The sequence below is a fragment of the Hyposmocoma kahamanoa genome, unplaced genomic scaffold (genome assembly GCF_003589595.1).
Source record: "Hyposmocoma kahamanoa isolate Upper Pololo Valley unplaced genomic scaffold, ASM358959v1 87, whole genome shotgun sequence".
NCBI lineage: Eukaryota > Metazoa > Arthropoda > Insecta > Lepidoptera > Cosmopterigidae > Hyposmocoma > Hyposmocoma kahamanoa.
This window is the reverse complement of record NW_020654422.1, coordinates 11,031,188-11,044,431: the sequence shown is the minus strand read 5'-3', so window position 1 is coordinate 11,044,431 and position 13,244 is coordinate 11,031,188. Positions and strand designations below refer to the sequence as shown.

Below are 13,244 nucleotides of genomic sequence, written 5' to 3'. Positions count from 1 at the left end.
CACTTTCGCACACATCACACGCATTTCCACACACACCACATGCACTTAATCATCACACACGCTCTCACACACTTACAATTTCATTTTTATTCTTATATTTATATATATAAATATATATTTATTTTTTAATTTTTTATTTGTTTTGTTATCACTCTTTTTTCCAATTAAGTATACATGTAACTTGTTAATATGGATTTATAAATATTGATCAGAATTTCTGGAGGTGGAGGCCTGGTGAAAAGGCCTGGTAAAATACAGGGTATCCTAGTTTAGGCTCCAGCCTCTATAAAATTTCCTGTCATGTTTTTTACTTTAATATCTCTTATGTTTACTTAAGTTGTTACAAATTTGTGGAGGAAATAAAGAATTTACTTACTTACAAGTGAATAACTATAGACTAATTTATGCGAATAAATGTAAAATATAACACACATACCTGAACTAGGAGAATCCTGTATTTCAGGTAAAAAATACTAATTATACAGGTGAATATATGATGATCAATATACCTAGACGCTTAAATTAGACATTTATTTTGGGATAACTAATAAATTCTCTATCATCGTAGGACATATTTTGAAGCAATTTTTGGAAAATTTTCTTAACCTTAATGTAACAAAAATGATATATGGCCAGTTTGGGCGTTTAATTTATTGTACAAAATTGGCCCAAGAAACTCAAGAAATCGGGAAATAAATACATGTTTTGATGATACCATTTTGGAGCAGACAATATCTTTCCGACTTTTGTTAGTGTTTTCAGTACTATATGGGAGTGCAATGTGCTGTTTGAGAACAGTGGACTTAATAAATAATTGCCTTACAGTTAGTACCTTACACGACTTATACAGAAGGTCAGTGGGGTAAAGGAAAGGGCGGAAGGTAGAAGCCTTTAGATACGCTCGCTGGGCTCTCTCAATGATTAGTAATGAAATTTTAGCAATACCACCCCAAGATGTAATGCAATATGTAATAATTGATTGACTAAAACATCCACTTAGTTTTGACACTAAGCCGTTACACTATATCATACCATACACTAATATCAAATATTACAGATTTATCATCAGTCGGTGCCGAAGTTGAAGCTCAGCAAGGTTCGAGTAGCGCGAATCGCTCCCGTGATAGTTCTCGAGGTGGGTCCCGAGACAGTTCTCGAGACAGACTTAGCAACTCTGGTACTTTGGAGCGCAAGTCAAGTCAACCACCGTGTCCGTTACGGCCGCTGCCTGAAAGTCTAACTTTTGACATGAGGTCAGTTAAAATGTGTATATAAAATTGTGCTGATTTCTTGTGATCTGCTTTGCCTATCTAATTATACATATTTTTTCATTATGACAATCATATTATTCATTGTAGAAATTATAATGTACATGGGGCTTTTACTAACCAATGTAAGGTTTATTCAGGTCTACCATCTTGCTAAAATCACCAATTATAATTTGATGACTTCGGTTACCTAGCGGTTAGCACGGTGGGCGCTAGGTGAAAAGGTTCCGGGTTCGATTCCCGGTAGGATCAATTTAAGAGACTAATTTTAAAAGAATAGTTCTGATCTGAGTGTGTTTGTGCCTCACAGTTAATTTCGCACCTCTGGTACTCGTACTACAGGGATTTTTTTAGTTTGAAACAAGGTAAAAACAATGGCGAACTCTCGAATAAATTTTTGTTGACATAATTTCTATGCGCAAGTTTATGAAAAATATGCATAGAAAATATGTCAAATTATAGAGTTTAAATTCTTGAACAAATTTGGTTTTGGGTTTACTATTCTGCAGTGGCGAGGCGTGAAAATTTTTTATTTATTAGTAAAGCAGTTTCAAAAAATCACCTAAGTACCTTAAAAAAGTTTTTTTTTTTCGTAAAAGGCGTGTGTCGTGTAATTATCGAATTGGACTAAAGCGGCCATTTACAAATAAATAGTACAGAAAAAACAAAAAATCTACTTACCTTTTAAAAAATCTACAAAAGACGCTTTTTTTTTGTTAATCCGGGGGAATCTGCTTACAGATACCCCGGCCCCGCGGGGGCAGAGCCGGGGTTATGTGGGACTGGGCTGAACCCTGAAGGGGAGCAGCCCGACCGCACTAAACCCCCGGAGTGTTCCTCCTCTCCGCTGTAGGTGGGGGTACGGGTACGCTGTTGCACTCGTCCGCGCCCCCACCAGCGGCTGGCCGCGCCCTGTGCAGCCCCTCCCCGAGAAGGGAGACACATCGGTCCCCCGACTCCGAATGTGAGGCTCGCCGAACACCAGACGAGCCTTCCATCCCGGGCCCCTTTATGCTGGGCAACGAACTCCCCCGAGTCCGCTACCCAGGGGCCATGGGGGGCCAGGACAGCATCCACTCAACTGTGAAGTTCAGTGGCTGCTCCCCCAGCCCCCGCGGCGGATCTGAAGGCAGGCTCCGCCGCAACACCTAACGCGCTTCCGACAAACAAACTTTCATATCGCGAGAATCGCGACAAGTGAATGCAATTGTTGCCATTTTACTTTTTAATTGAAACTGCTAATTAACGCGAGCTTCTCTTTCCTTTACGTAGGCTAGGCCTAGTAAAATAAAACAACTGAACAAACGTTTTTGTAACGCTATTTATCGTTGAACATTTACAAAATACTAATAGACCATTTTGAATTAATATGTTATTATAATATTTGTATAATAGTAAAAAAAGTTTTACACTTGGCAACATTCTTTCCTAAGAAACATATTGGCGGTTAACGCTAATCTCATTATATCACAATACAATTTCATAAATTCACTAACTAGAATAATCCTGAAGGTTCATTTAAAAAATTAAATTTAAAAGCACCTAAAGTGTTATATTTTGGACGAGTACTTTTAAATAAGGTAACCAACCTTGGTTTGAAATTGCGTGTGCAACTTTATCGTTTCGAGTTCTTAGGTTTTCGCGATTGTTACACATAGGAAATGAAACTATTTTTCCGAATTTAAATCGCGTATATTCGTTTTTTCAAACTTTATCGTTACTTAGTTAACAATTATATTCACTACATATTTTTATGGGCAATACAAAATTTTGAAAATTCGAGTACTACTTCGAGTCTACTATATTATACCTCATCATATTGATGTAATAAATCTGTGTTATATATTACTCTGAACTAATGAAACTCTAATTAAAAGAAACAATAACTGAATGAGTCTCAGACATAAGTTTTTTTTTTTACTTACATCGTATCATCTTTCGGAAAAGGAAAGAAACTGCTCTCTTTATCCCGTTTAGATAATGATAAACCAACTCACGACCATTCTAAATAGTAACATACAATGTTGTTATATATTAACGTACAAATTTCGTAATGAATAAATGAAAACTATATTCAAATATCAAAGCAGTCTTAGCGCGAAAACGGCTCACAGACAACCTTATTCTCGTTCAGTCAATGTGCGGGGCGTGGTGCGGTATCTACAGCTAGAGAGGGCGGAGAGTGTCCATTCTCGTTACTTTTTTGTTCTCTGATTTTAGGCAAGCCGGTGGGAAACGAGTTATATGGATGCCTCGCCACTGCTATTCTGAGAAATCCGGAATTAGAAATATTTCAGTTTGAAATTTTGGAGGTTGTGTTTTACATAAATTGAATAAAATATATTCGGTGTATTATTATATCAAAATCAACTATGGAAATCTTAAACCGAGTTATTAGAAGCTGAATGGTGCCGTGGGTTTGTCACGTGACGACGAAGTTCGGAGGAAATTATTCTATCTAATGGTATGGTCAAAAAGCATGAAACTAAGCCATAACAATAGAAAACTGCGTTCATACAGACTGGTAACTCGGACACAAATTATTTTTTTGTGAAACGTGCCATCTATCCTCGATATCGGGAACTTTTTTGTCAGTTTTACCACTTTCTCGCGTGGCATATCTCGAGAAGGAATTATCTATTTTATTTATTCTGATATAGTCGAACTTTTATTGCAAATCGGTCGAATCAGTACATTAGATATACGTGAACTAACTTAATGTGGACCTATCTATACGTAGGTACTAAAAAGATTTTTTTTTTTGGCGGCTAGATGTCACTCAACGTTAATAAATTAACAAACTGCAGTCTTAAATATCAGTCCGGTTACATACTAATTATTCATTTCAGTTTCTTTGAAATATAATTTTATTTCCAGACTTAAATAGGCCTTTAGTAATTTGAAAAACTTAATGAATTTATTTCATTCAAACTTGTAATTATGACTTATCGAGTTCTTAGGTTTTCGCGATTGTTACACAAACCAAGGATTCAAGGTTTGTTTGAAAAAACAAATATACGCGATTTAACTCCGGAAAAAGTTTCATTTCCTATATTGTAATTATGACATTTGAGATGATTTCGCCATTGTTGTTTGCATGGTTGGTAATGGCGCGATAGATAATCCTAACCCCACGCATTGCTACAGCTTGCTTATTCTGACTAAGTAATTTTAAAGGTCCGTGTATAATTATAATTACCCACCATGTTTAGGAACGTCCAAGCAATGACCGATATTAAGACAGAAATAGGCTACGCACGCGCCTGGGTGCGTCTGTCTCTCGAAAAGAAATTGTTATCGAAGCATTTAAGAGAATTACTAGCTGATGCTACATTACTACGATCTCAGTATAAGAGAACAGCGTTCTTGAGATGTGAAGAGGAAAGGGAACAATTCCTATACCATTTGCTGACTTTGAACGCTGTTGACTATTTTTGTTTCACTAATACTTATCTCACCGCAAGTAAGTACCATCAATTTACCTATATAATAAATGTAGTGTCGGCAGACTTAGCCCTTTCATGGACAGTAAGAACGTTTACCGTAAAATTAAATATTAGACTATGAGCGCGCATTTATTCGATACGAATTTCATCGCGCTCACCCCGTGCAGCCACGTGCATCTAGCTGCCAAGGCAAAATACGCTCTATTTATTTAGCTTTTACGTTTTAACTTAAATGAGCGTCCCGGGCGAACCTGGCTTGAATTTGGTCTACGCAGCGGCCGCGCGGCGAGCGCTCGGTTGTATTATTCAGAGGAATTTAAATGGTGTTGCCTAGTAAATAGAATTCAGATTCACCATTAATGTACATGAAGGCGTGATAACTGGGCGGTTGCCGCGCGGTGGCCGCGCCAATATTTTCGCCGTGTGTAACTGGGCGCTCAGTACGGGGTTTCCGTTATATGGATCTCAAAAAATCGTCTACGGTATTTTCTGTGTAGTTGCCGCCTACCTCTCTATACATTTCCATAGAGAAGTATTAACTATGTACTAATAAAATTCAATGATTTACATACATTGAACATTATACAGTGTAAAATACTAACTCGGAGGACTGTATTACTAGTATCATACACAACAACTTTTGTAACAATTCGTCGTATTTTATTATCATACAAAAATAATAATATTTAAATAAATCGGTCTAAACGATAATAACTGTATACAAATCGCCGTGTCGTCATATCTGAGGTCACGGGTTCGATCCCCGGCCGGGTCAGTGTAGAAACTGACTTTTCTATATTGTCTCGGCTCGGGGTGTTTGTGGTACCATCGTTGTTTCCGATTTCCATAACACAAGTGCCTTAGCTACTTACTTTGGGATCAGAGCAACGTATGTGATGTTGTCTAATATTTATTTATTTACTACGACTACAAAAGTACTGACATTTTACTAAACTATCCATGAAAGGATTAGCACGTAAGTCGACAAATACACAAAAAAATTGGTTGTTACGTGTTATTTATAATGTCTAAAGATGTGAAGAGAATAATAAGCTTGAAAACGCCACTATTAGTTGAAACATATAAAATTGACTTATTGTCGTCTTAAAGTAAAAACCTCGCATACGCGTTTTTACGTATTTCGTTTTTACTGATTTTTGTCGAAGAAAAACTTATAAACTGTTTGCTCTAATATATTATTAAAGTAATATAGTATCTGAAAAAGGTACAATTTAACTAATTAAAATGCTAACTACAAACATTATTGAATTTACTATATTTTACACATTTTATCTTCGTCCTGAAAAATTATATAGAAATCACGTACAATGTATTAACTCTAAGACGACGTTATGTGATTTAGTCTGTCGATGTACTGATATAAATGAACGATGTTGCTTTTTACCTTATGTCCGTTTAATCTGCAGACCCTAGAAATATAACACCGGTTGTGAACTTTCAATTGGACATTGGCGATGAGCGCCATATTTTTTATATTATTTTTTAGAATACATTTATAATTCGTCGTCAATCCATTTATGCGTCTCACTGCTGGGCACGGATCTCCTCTCAGGCGAGAGTTTAGGCAACAGTCCGCCACGCTGGCCCAATATAGATTGGGGACTTTTCCGAGGGTTGTGAACCTTCCCCGACGTGCAGGTTTTATCACGATGTTTGCCTTCACCTAAAAACTCATGGTAAATTTTAAATTAAATTTCGCACATAAGTTCCGAGAAACTCAGAGGTGCGAGCCCGGATTCGAAGGCACGGCCTCTGCTTGAGAGGCAGTAGTCAAACTACCACGGCATCTTTCGGCGAAATCAAAATGTGCTAATTTTTTACATAATTGGTTAAAGTAATTAGGTATAAATTTCGTCACCCATATATCTATTTTTACAAACCATCTTTCTGAGATATTAGATGTTTTTGACATAGGCTGCTATTTTAGAAAGTCATCGCCATTTGTTAGATACAGACTACTTACCCGTATTTTTTTTTAGAACTGCCCTATCGTGTTCTCATAGTGCCATCGCGTAAAGCGAGTCAAACTACAGCCAACTGTTGGATTTCAATATCTGGAGCAAACGGAGAGTCCACACCCAAAATACCTATTCCACGAAATACTAGTGAATTTGTTTTCCACGTAAGTTACTTTAATAATAATAATAACGCACACGTACTCACTCATAGTTAACACTAAGGAAAGCCTATATCGCGGGTGCCATGGACACACACATAGACAACCACAAGTTCCAACCAAACTCGCGGGAGGAATAAATGTTTCGAATGGGAATCGAACCCGGGCACCTCTGTGTGGCAGACCAGCATGGTAACCGTTCGGTCACGGAGGCTGTTAAACTACCTTGAACTTATAATAAATTCAATTCATGCTTTATTTCAAAAATATAGTACGTAGCCAGACATCCCACTTCTGAGCTGCTTTTTATCTAGGGTGTGGGTGTTAGACCACATCCCCCTATTCAGCCTAGTTGCGTAAGAATGCAAGACGGCTCCATGACATTGATATTATGTCGTTCTAACTCCAGTGTTGCTGTTTAAAACCGCTGTTTCTACTAATTGTCAAAGTATTGTAGAAACAATGATTTAAATGTTGTGGTGCCCACCACAACCCTACAGAGAATACCAGCAACGCTGGGTTATTTTCGTCTTACTCGGAACTCCTATATTACCAGTAAAACTGTCTACTCATTGAAAATTTGAACAGTTTAGTTTAATGTCATATACTGTGATAATATTTTGATTTTTTCGCTAGCATAAAAATTTGGGTATCCTATCAACATTACGTATCGGCCATGACAACTCAGGATTATCACCTCGATGGCTGCTAGATCAAGTTTACGTGAGAAATGAAGTTACTGGACACACGTACACGTGAGTTTTAATGTATACAGGGTGGCCCAAAAATAACACGCCAGAGCGACACTGTGGGTAGATGAGCTATATACCTACCAGAAAAAAATATTTTGACCCTAGTAAAAGTTTTTAAGTTTTCGAGATATAGGCCCTTTTTTATTTTTTTGCAAAAACTCTACTCTTTGTTGGGTTTTATGCTATTATTGCCATGGTTAGCTCCAGATGGTTGTTATTTTTATTTTTCGAGTATTGTGAATAGTTTTTCCAGGTACAGCAACTAATATTTTACTGACAAATTACTGAAACTATGAAAAAAGTGATTAATTTGGTATACCTCGTACCCTTGTAAAAAGTTAAACATTAACTTTGAATAGCTAGTGTGAAAAAAAATGGTATGAAACTGAATTTGTAAACGATCTTAAAAACTACTCCACTTAATGCAGAATCAGGAATTGTACAATACTATTGAAATTTTTGACAAGAACTTAGTCATTTAATTTTTTTTCGACATCAACACCCTAGTAGCCGAATTGGTTTCTAAACAAAAATTGTGTTAAATTATTGAGCTTTATGACTAACTACTTTGTCACTAGGCCCTAGATAGTAAAAAATGAGCTAGAGGTATGACCCTTATTGTTATCTCTCTCTTACGTCGGTATCGGTCGCCAGGTGGGATCGGGTCGGGTTGGGCCCGTAGTACCCGTTAGTACATACCTTTGTGTTTTGTGCTACATACGCGTTTTTCGTTTTATCGCTGCTTCCGTTTCTACACTTTCGACGACTTGGCATCACTTTGGACTTTGATTTGATAACGATCGGAAAAGTTTTTTTAGTAATCATATCAACAACTTGGCATTACTTTGGACCCTGATTTGCTTACTATTTGGACCGTGTTGTTTGTGTGTGATCGACAGCTGCGCCTCCGGATACTGCCTTTATACAGTTAAAATGGCAGATCAACAGAATATCGTTGGAGCAAACCCCGAATCCACTCATAGTGATTACGCTGACATGTACCTAATTTACGGCGAAACTAGACGTGTTTCTGCTCGCGGCATCGTATCGTTAAATGCAAGATTGTATGCGGTAAGATTTCCTAACCGTAGGCCACCGACCCATGAGACCATAATAAGAGTTGATGCTGCATACAGAGAGGGTAGGAACCCTGGCCATCGTGGTGGAGGCAGACCTCGTACCGTCGCAGACGAAATAGTTTTGCAGGAAGTGTCAAGAGATCCGTCCACTTCAGTTCGCCTGATAGAAAGACGGACTGGCATTTCAAAGTCTACGGCACAGCGAATTTTAAAAAGGCACCGATACCACCCTTACCATATTCAGAGAGTTCAAACTTTACTGCCGAGCGATTACGCTAAACGCGTACAGTTTTGTCAACAAATGCTTCAAAAGCACAGTGAAGACCCCAACTTTTTTAATACGATTTTGTGGAGTGATGAATCAGCATGTCGCAGAGATGGCTATGTGAACCTCCACGACATCCATAGCTGGCAGTTAGAGAACCCGCACGAGAGATGAGAAGATCGGTCCCAACACCAGTTTAAAATTAATTTATGGACCGGAATTTTCAATGGGGAAATATTTGGTCCAGTTGAACTGCCTCCGACTCTAAATGGCGAAAATTATTTAGAGTTTTTACAAAACCATTTGCCAAACCTTCTCGAAGATGTGCCAATAGCATTACTAAGAAGAATGTGGTTTCAAAATGATGGGTGTCCAGCCCACTACGCTCGCGACGTCCGAACGCACCTCGACCAGACGTTCCCACGAAGATGGATTGGCCGATTGGGACCAATTTTGTGGCCACCGAGATCACCTGATCTGAACCCCCTCGACTTCTTCTATTGGGGGTGCTTAAAAGATAAAGTTTACTCCAAAGCTATCACTACAGAAACCGAACTACGACGACGAGTCTATGAAGCAGCTCGAGAAATTTCTCAAATGAGTTTGAGGCGTCTGAGAAGCTCATTCGTCAAAAGATGTCCCATGTGCATTAGAGTCAGAGGGAGGCAGTTTGAACACTTGCTATAATATCTAATAAAAATTAAATTATTTAAATTTGATTGTTTTATTTTCCATTAAGTAAAAACGGCGACAACGACACACAAAGGCACTCTACCACGATATTAGTAGCTAAATCCGCATGCTTTTGGGAAGTTTGATTTGTCACAGTTTGTTTGTACCAGTTAGAGAGAGAAAGAAAAGCCTAGTAACTATCTCACTCCTTTATTACGAATACAACGTGGGAAAAAGATTGATGCGCCGTTACCGTTAGCGCTTAGCAATTAATTCATTTAAAAGTTTAAATTTAATTTTGTTTAGAAACTGATTAGGCTGGTAGGGTGTTATGACGAAAAATAAATTAAATGACTATGTTCTTGTGAAAAATCTCAATAATATTGTACCATTCCTGATTCTGCATTAAGTGGAGCAATTTTTAAGATCATTTGCAAATTCAGTTTCATACATTTTTTTTTCACACTAGCTATTCAAAGTTAACGTTTAACTTTTTACAAGTGTACGAGGTATTTTTTTTATTAGATTTTTTTCTGGTAGGTATATAGCTCACCTACCCACAGTGTCGCTCTGGCGTGTTATTTTTATGGACACCCTGCATAATCAATTTGTTGTTTTTTAAGTATTGGGTATTTGGCATTTTTTTCACTTATGTAAGAAAATATACTAAATATAAACAAAATCATTTTTAACTGCTTAACAAGTATATTACGTTTCAGATTCCCGTGTAACCGATGGCTAGGCACTGGCGTAGATGATGGTTCTACAGAGCGACTTTTAGTAGCAACACGCATGCGCAGCGACCGTACACCTCGAACCCCGGCGCCCCCCGCGCTACAGCCCCCGCAAACCCCGACCACTACCCATCTATCCACTTCCACCATACAACACATGATTGGTAAGTTTATTAGGATCTTCGCCCACGGGTACAAGATACAAGTCTCTGCTTGAAATGTTCCCAAGTTCTATAGGAGCTGTGACTGAAAGTGCAAGAACTGGAAGTCTGATGATTAACTTGCGTTAATTCAGCGTTGATCACGCCCAATTAAAAATGCCCGAAAGAAGGAAAAGCTCTTTGCTACGATATAAAACGCAATTCGTGGAATCTACGAAACTTGTTACCATATTATTGGTGAGTGGTACGGACGTCACGTTATTGCAAAGACTAGTTTCACTACACGCTTGCAGGTGACAGAGGTAGCACTTAAACAGTAGCAGGGTGTATGAAATAAACACTTTTAAGGATTGTTTTACAAACGAAACCGCACGGGCGCTTTAGGTATTTGATTTGATGGTATTGTTACTTGATAATAATAATAATAATTGTTGTTTGGAAAATTCAATTAGACACAGTCCCAAATGGACACAACAAATACAAAATATCCTCTTGTGTCTTTGTCATAAACAACGGAGTAGCAAATTAATTTACATCCATTTTTTTGTAACTGAACAGTAACTGTTTTAACAGTACTTTTTTTTTGTTGACATTATGTCCGCGAGCATGTTCCATTCAAATTAAAATTTTGTATACAGAATTGTATAAGTTGTAACTGCCCGAAAACGTGTATTGCAAGCGTGTAAGGATCAATTAAAAAATAAAAATTTTCAATTACAAACCTGTGTTTTCTATCAAAATTGTTTCTTGCGTGAATTTTGGAACACACTTTATTTTATTGTCTTAAAAACTAACCTTGAAGTTTGCTGTATATTTTTAAGCCCGTGTAGTTTTGTAACTATATACTTTAACCAAAACAGTTTCTAAATGAATTACAAAGTTTCCTTCAGTTTGATTAGTTATTATTGAAAATTGAACTACATTTTTATATAGTGCGCTCGCTTAGCTGTCCTCTTAAAGTGTAATTAAATTGTTACTATAAATGTAGAAGTGGATAAAGTAAATAACTATACTAAAGACTATGGATATGACATTATAGAATATGACAGTAGAATACGCTATAAGCTCACTATAAAGCTCGACTCCAAGAAACATTTCTTTTTTTTTTCTAACCTTAAGATACAATTTTTATTACAAACCAATTATACATACATTTTGTTTCAGGTGATTGTGTCAACGCTATTGTGAAATGGCATTACCAATCTAAAAGGGACAAAGACGCAAACTCTCTAAGTGTGTTACTTTGTGGCGAAAATGGCCTTGTAAAATGTTTGGAGCAAGCTTTCCTATGTGGTTTCAAATCTTCCAGACTGTTCGGAAAAAATCTTTTTATTTGGGACTATTTTGGTACGTAAAGTAGTAATTTCTTTACGATAACTTATACATCTGTTCAACTCGTACTAATTTTTAGCTGGTATGGTTAACGTTTTGCTGCACATCAATGATATGTTATCTACTGACGGCATTCACTATTACGCGGATGACAGCACGGTGTCTGCAGCTAAGTCCCCTTGGTCTTTCGTAGAGGTGAACCGTAAACAACCTGTGTCACAAACAAAAAAATCCCTGAACTCTGATCTGAACTGAAATCCAGAACAAGCCATTAAATATCTCAGAGAGCATCGGGATCTTTGGTGTCGACATCTCTTGTGACGTTCAATTCCGTAGTCACTTAGATGGCAAAGTCAAGCTGACTTCCAAAATGCTTGGTGTGCTCAACAGGGCTAAGCGCTATTTCACTTCGGAGCAGAGACTGCTACTTTATAAGTCACAAGTCCGTCCGACATGGAATACTGCTGCCATCTTTGGGCGGGAGCTCCCGGATGCCAGCTTGAGCCCTTTGACGCGGTTCAAAGACGTGATATGAGAATTGTTAACGATCCTGTGCTTACAGACGATATTGAACGACTGTCTTGGAGGAGAGACTTTGCCTACATATGCCTGTTCTATCGCTTGTACAATGGCCAATGTTCTGAAGAACTGTTTGACATGATGCCAACAGCAACATTTTATCATCGCACCGCTCGCCACCGGCAGGGAGTCCATCCTCACACTCTGGAACCGAGTCGATCTCGTTGTGGAATGAACTCCCTGTCGGGGTTTTCTCGCAGGAATACAGCATGGAGTCCTTCAAAAGGGGTTTGAGAATGGTCCTAAAGGATCGGCAACGCGCTCGTGACTGCCTGGTTGCAGGCGACGGTAACCGCTTCATAGGCGACGGTTCATAGGCGACGGTAACCGCTTTCCATCAGGCGGGCCGTATGCTTGTTTGCTGCCTTCATAATATTAGAAAAAAAATGAACATAATTTGTGGTTGCACATACCAACAGGATTTCACACCTATTCTAAGTTAATTTTTTCTCAAATAAACACTTGAAATGTATTGTTTGTAAATAATTTTGAAAACCTTTTCCCTGTTTACAGCTAGAGTAAAAGAAGAATTCAAAATGAGTTTATGCGACGAGGCGAGTGCTCAATCAAACAAGAGCTGCGGCGGCGTAGCATACAACTGCCGGCAGGACCAAGAACACAGATCTATCTGGCGGTGTTACTGTCACCTAATGGACGAAATCAGTTCTGTAGGCCGTACGTCGGGCAAGGACGGGAAATTCCAGTTATTTATTTGTTTGAGTTTACGGTGAGTTACCAATGTCGGTGTTAATTTGGCAAATATAATATGTAAAGTAGTTATGGGTTATGAGCACAGATATAGAATAAAAAGAGAGATGT

At 38.0% G+C, this 13,244-nt stretch overlaps 1 protein-coding gene across 4 annotated transcripts in view; it reads left to right on the top strand.

Annotated features, from left to right (window-relative positions):
- LOC113235031 (DENN domain-containing protein 5A) overlaps positions 1 to 13,244 on the top strand; it is a 34,423-nt gene that overhangs the window by 17,325 nt on the left and 3,854 nt on the right. For 3 of the 4 annotated variants that reach the window (XM_026470558.1, XM_026470554.1, XM_026470555.1), the window contains 7 exons: positions 1,058 to 1,253; positions 4,481 to 4,731; positions 6,715 to 6,857; positions 7,488 to 7,606; positions 10,339 to 10,517; positions 11,679 to 11,861; positions 12,939 to 13,152. In XM_026470558.1, the coding sequence (XP_026326343.1) occupies positions 1,058 to 1,253; positions 4,481 to 4,731; positions 6,715 to 6,857; positions 7,488 to 7,606; positions 10,339 to 10,517; positions 11,679 to 11,861; positions 12,939 to 13,152 (1,285 nt within the window). The remainder of the gene's footprint in view (positions 1 to 1,057; positions 1,254 to 4,480; positions 4,732 to 6,714; positions 6,858 to 7,487; positions 7,607 to 10,338; positions 10,518 to 11,678; positions 11,862 to 12,938; positions 13,153 to 13,244) is intronic. The other variant, XM_026470556.1, reaches the window with a different exon arrangement.